Source organism: Hyposmocoma kahamanoa, unplaced genomic scaffold, assembly GCF_003589595.1.
Source record: "Hyposmocoma kahamanoa isolate Upper Pololo Valley unplaced genomic scaffold, ASM358959v1 213, whole genome shotgun sequence".
Classification (NCBI taxonomy): Eukaryota; Metazoa; Arthropoda; class Insecta; order Lepidoptera; family Cosmopterigidae; genus Hyposmocoma; species Hyposmocoma kahamanoa.
The window spans coordinates 1,264,815-1,270,274 of NW_020653734.1; the positions used below are offsets into that span (position 1 = coordinate 1,264,815).

Genomic DNA, 5,460 nt, shown 5'->3' on the forward strand with positions numbered 1-5,460 from the left:
AGTAAGTTTCAACGTGCGAGCGTCTTTTCGATACTCGGAGCTCATGGAAATGATTAGTCTCGAAAAGTAGTTTGAACGAAATCTAAATTTGAACACCTCAGTACATCACGTTACGCAGTCGTTGTCCTCGCATTATTTGTAGGGAAACCTAACGGTTTGTCAATTTGGACATCTTCTTCGATATCCGCTGAAATACGGTTGGTTTCTCTTGCCACATCCTGTATATGACTCGATATTTTTGCTATGAGTCAGGTGCGTATATCCAAAAGCATTGACCACATTAGTCGAACGTGCAAGATTCTATAAAAATTACATGTTCCTGAAATTCGTAGACGGTTCCATTTGTTCTGCCACACACGAAACGCTCACTTCGACGAAGCTCCTTTGTATTGAGAACATACAAACATCCAAATTTGCATCTGAACAAACATTCATGTCTCCATTGTTGAATATATTTTTCTGTGAAAATTGTTTAAAGAGTGGATAATTGTCGCAGATGCGACAGACCGAGTAATTATTGTTGTAAATGTGCTTACACAGAGCAGGTACAATGTCGAGAGAAGCCGTGTTTGCTACTAATAAATGTGTTAGGAGTTTTTACACATACGCAAACCGCGATCCGCAGAATTTTTGCTTGGGAAAATTTCTCTTAGCCGCGAAATATTGGCATGGTGTCAATGAAATTGTTGAATTGCTGGTTAGCATGTATTGAACAGTTTCTGTCTGGATCGCCGAAATTCATAATGAATTAAGGCGTTGCCCGGCAGCGAGACTGTATCGATGCATTGCCAAAGAGCTGCGTCGAACTGTGCACATACTGGTACAGTTTAATGCTGGGTTTATGTCTATAGAGGATGTCCATGTACCACGGATGTCCGTATTGTATGATGCATCTACTTTGTATAGTAAATCTCGATATAGAGAACAGTGACAGTTTTTGGTTCAGTCTTTTTGCACCACAGTTCCGACGCCGACAGATGATGGTGCTGTTGCGGCGTCTCGGTGCAGAACATTCTCTGTAAGTGCTTTTCAAGGACTTGAAACTTCTCCAAATCTTGCATCCGGATATTCCCAAACGTTTATTTATAGAGATAAAGGGTTATTTTATTTAATGACGTAAAATTTATATTTACTACAGTTCACTTGCAACCTGTTGATCGTACGCAAGGTACTGAAAAATTTCGAATTTCGTTTCGACTATAATTGTTTTGACTCTTAACATTAGCCTGGAGTAGACTTCATAATTTTCTAGAACGATACCCTACAGCTGGACACGGGTCACGTCGCCCAATGCAGATAAGAAGAAATGGGAAATATGGTTTTTAATCTTTACTGTGTTCATTTAGAAAAACACATCATTATACAAATATTAAACGAACACCAACATTGAGTCGACTTTTAATGATAATGGCTGCGTCACACGGTCGCTTTGTTCGGACACAACCCTACATATTGCCTTGTTTACCTCCACTCGGCACACGCGCACTTCATACACTCATCGGCTTCACTCGAGAACGCTCGATTTGCGAGACTCATTTCAGTAATCATGAAACTTATTACCGTGAGTTTTTTCTTCTAACTTAAAATTGTATTATTTTGTAATGGTTTATCGGTTTTCTTATATTCTCTTTTCCTGGAGGTTTATTTCAATTTGTTGGTTATTTAATAACCCAATGTGGGATTACTTTCGTTTAAGTTACTTGGAGATTCAATGTATGGTGAATGTATGGAGAATGTATGGAGAATGTATGGAGAATGCATGGTGAAAAGCGTGTGTTGTCCGTCAACAAATTTTGTTTGGATTCTTGTTAAGTTACAATCATTACCAGTCGCTGTAACGGTCGAGGCCGTGTTCGACGGTTCATTCAAAACGAAGCAGCTAACCGTACAAACATACCGTCATGGATGGTACAGAAAATTATTCTTGTACAAGTTAAAGAAAACATAAACTTACTCAGTTCACAAGCGACTGTGGGAAGTGAGTTTTGTGTGGAATTGCGAGTTACAAGGTTGTTGTGTATTCATGTTGAAAAAGAGGCTCATGCCGTTGTGCCATGCAGAATCCTTATTTTGAGTCTGCTAACTCATTTTGCAATGTGATAGAAACTAGCGAGATAAGCGAAACAAGCCGCGCCGAATCGCCACTGCGCAGGCGCAAACGTGCGATGACTAATCAGCCGCCATTTTTACCTTTAACTTATTACTAATCTCTATGTATTCGGCTTCTGAGTTGAGCCTTCACATTAAGTAAATTGTTCATAAACGGACTTTGTAACATCAAGAACGGACGAACTTTCAAAAAATAAGTTTATTTGTCGAAGTAATGGGTGGGAACGAGGCGCTTTAAAACTGAACTGCAACAGCCGTTACGCTTCCCACTACTAGGCACGAGTCTCTTCGAATGAATGCAGCAGTAGTGTTGTGAACTGGAATATAGGAAGGATTCACATAATATATCGTAATAATTGGGAACGTCCTCGTGTACACTCCGTCGCCAGTGCCGAGTACGACTCCATGGCGGCAGAGATTACGACTCAAGTTATTGGTCATTAAACGGCTTTATTGGATTCGCGACAAGGGCCGTTTCACGCCGACGCAGCGGTTAGCCATTGCCAATGTAACAACAGGCAAACGGATGTTTCATTTTTATGACTTCTGTACTTGTACGATTAAGTAGTTGTTGCAAAAGTGATGTTGCTGACTGATCCAGGATCAAAAATGCACTTCATATTATTATAATGCGACTGATGAAGGCTGTCATTGTTACACTCCTCATCTCTTGCCTGATTTCAAAATTTTACTACATCATCATAAACTCATATGTATATGATGTATCCCACTGCAGGGCACAGGCCACCTCTAAAATTCTTCCCTCTACATTGTATGTACCTATTGTGCACTCTTGCAGTGCACCTGTCTCTTCGTAGCGCTGCTCTCGTTCAGCGACGCGTTCATGGAGAATTTCATGTGGAACATGCAGCGCAACATGGCCGCCATGAACGCGCAGATGCAGCGCAATATGGAGAACATGAACTGGCAGATGCAGCACCAGCTGCAGCAGCAAGTAAGGCAGGCCACAGTGAGTCATTATATCATATATTGTAATGTAATCGCGTGCACATTACACTCCTAAGTTTATTTCTCTAATTTGGACTACCGCTTGATTCCACCCTTAAACCGAAGCGGGTTGGAGCCTTAACACCAACATGTTCCCAAAAGCATTAAAAAGGAGGTTAACATTATTATTTATGATATAATGAAAATTTAAAAACGCATTTGATACAAAACTTAAATGTTGCAAGAATTTTTCGAGGGCAGAAATGAGATATAATAAATTGTATTTATAATTAAAAGACGCTCAGGCTGTCGCTTAACACCAGACACACGACGTGTTCATTCCGTCACTTGCTATCATAAAAAAAATCATACGATGTTTAAAAGTTTCTTTGATAGTCATCAGAAGAAAGCAAATTTCCTTTCTCTTAACTTACCTTATGTTATTACTTTATGTTTTTATTACTTTTGCACTTAATTTAACTCTAATTTGATATTGCATTTAATATTATTTATTAATACGGTCCCTAATAACATGTGTGTCCATGGCACCCGCGACACAGAGTTTCCCTAGTGCGGGGCTATGTTGAGTGTGCGTTATTATTTATAGACTTTTCTTTAACAAGAATAAAGTTTAATTTTAAGTTAAACATTGCCCTGCAAAGTTACGTACATGGCCGTATCACCATTTTGTATCAACCTTGTGATGCAAATGAATATGGAAATATGAAACACCCTCGGCACCGTATGACGAAATAATTATGTGTATTGCGGTGCGTTGTTCGCAGGGTGACGCGGTAAGTTCCGCACAGGGATATTCGTCAGGCTCGCAACAGTCAACATCGTGCGTCAACGGCCGGTGCATCATCTGCGTGGACGGCAATTGCAAGGTCTGCGAGAATGGCAACTGCGTCGTCTGCAACGGCAACAGCTGCTCCAGCGTCATCATTGGATAATACATGTTCTACTAAAGTCCTTCGGCATACGCGCGGAGCGACTCCAGTCTGCGGGACGCGCGAAGCGAACGCGCTCGGCGAATCACGAACGTCGTGTGTCAGTCGTGACTTCTGATTAAGCGGCCGAGTGATAGTGATCGAGAGCGCTCCTTTCCTGCGTCCCACAGAAACAGTCCCTAATTTATTGTTCATTACGGCTAAACTTTAGATTATTTACAAAAAAAGACTAGACTAAGTCTGAAACATATTTTATGTAATTCTTTACATCTGTTTTACATCTTATTTCCACCGGATATTTACTTAAAATACTGTCGGCTTGCTTAGGTTTCCTTGTACGAATGCCCTTTTTATTATATTCAAGTGACAACCTTTCTTTCTCCTTTGTACGAAGCACTGAGTTGCTCAAGTTGCAAAACACTCGTTGACAGTTCATGCATTACAATAACAGGCTCACTCGTTTATGTCATTTTTACATTCTTATTAAATGGTTTTGTATTAAATCTACTCTGTCTTTTTTCTCAATTTCGTGACTAATTGAAGGTAAATGCTTTTCGCCATGCGCCTTTCGGGGCACTGGTGTTTTTATTTCTTTGACTTCACGGTGCACAGATCGCGGCAACAAAATTGGCAATATATTCTCATTTTGATGTGACCAGAAGCTAAGATTGTGCCCACTCTGTCGGAAACATTACAACCTGAGTGCTGTTTTCCTGAGCTGTGGAATAAAATGGTATGTACCCAGTCGAAGACTGGTATGTCTAATTTGGGGCCTTACCATGTACTCTTATTACAGTTCAGTATAGATTCGTAACGACAAAAAAGCAGGATGGTGATACACACTTCATGTAGCGCTGTCTCACTGTAAGAATTTAATTCTTATCTTGCCCTCACGTCAGCCTACTTTGGCACTCACGACAGCCTACACTGTTCAACACAGGCCTCTCCAAAATAAGAAGTTTTGCCAAAATGCGTAGTGATTTGGGCAACAGAGAAAACTTGTTGGGCATGGTAATTTACGTCACGTGTTTACGGGCACGGTGTAATTATGGGGTGATCCCATTCGTGACTGTAAATTAAATTAATTTCAGTACAGCCTTTTCGTCCTTCGCTGCTGCTCCGTCCGTTAGCAAGTTTCTTAAAAGGGTTAAACTGTAGAAATCCAACACGGGACCTCGCCACGTAATGTCCAGAACGCGTTAACTCAACATATTATATTCAAATAAATATAATAGAAGTATCGTACCACATTTGGAATACTCGAAATGTGTTTAATGTGCAAGGAGATCGGTGTGAATGAAAATCACGATTGATATATATTGGTAGGGATGTCAGGATCATAACAAGGACAAAAATGTCTGCCTACCCCACTGGGGGAAAATGAGGTGCGCGGGGCGGCGACTGCGCGACTGCGACACCGTAGTTGTCGCGGCTACGGCCACGACCACGACCA

At 40.8% G+C, this 5,460-nt stretch overlaps 1 protein-coding gene across 2 annotated transcripts; it reads left to right on the plus strand.

Moving 5' to 3' along the window:
* Nucleotides 1-1,429: 1,429 nt before the first annotated feature.
* LOC113227703 lies at nucleotides 1,430-4,500 on the plus strand. Of its 2 annotated transcripts, none has more exons than XM_026460689.1 (3): nucleotides 1,430-1,561; nucleotides 2,909-3,079; nucleotides 3,843-4,500. In XM_026460689.1, exons 1-3 carry the CDS (start codon nucleotides 1,547-1,549, stop codon nucleotides 4,008-4,010), a joined length of 354 nt encoding a protein of 117 aa, XP_026316474.1. In that variant the 5' UTR covers nucleotides 1,430-1,546; the 3' UTR covers nucleotides 4,011-4,500. The 2 variants fall into 2 exon arrangements, with proteins under 2 accessions (XP_026316474.1, XP_026316475.1); XM_026460690.1 differs by having other exon boundaries at nucleotides 1,431-1,561; nucleotides 2,909-3,064; nucleotides 3,843-4,499.
* The last annotated feature ends 960 nt before the right edge of the window (nucleotides 4,501-5,460 follow it).

What these genes read in the sequence shown, in the direction of transcription:
- LOC113227703 (XM_026460689.1), top strand. An exon ending in AGCAAGTAAGGCAGGCCACA is followed by an intron (nt 3,080 to 3,842) that starts GTGAGTCATTAT and finishes CGTTGTTCGCAG; the next exon opens with GGTGACGCGGTAAGTTCCGC.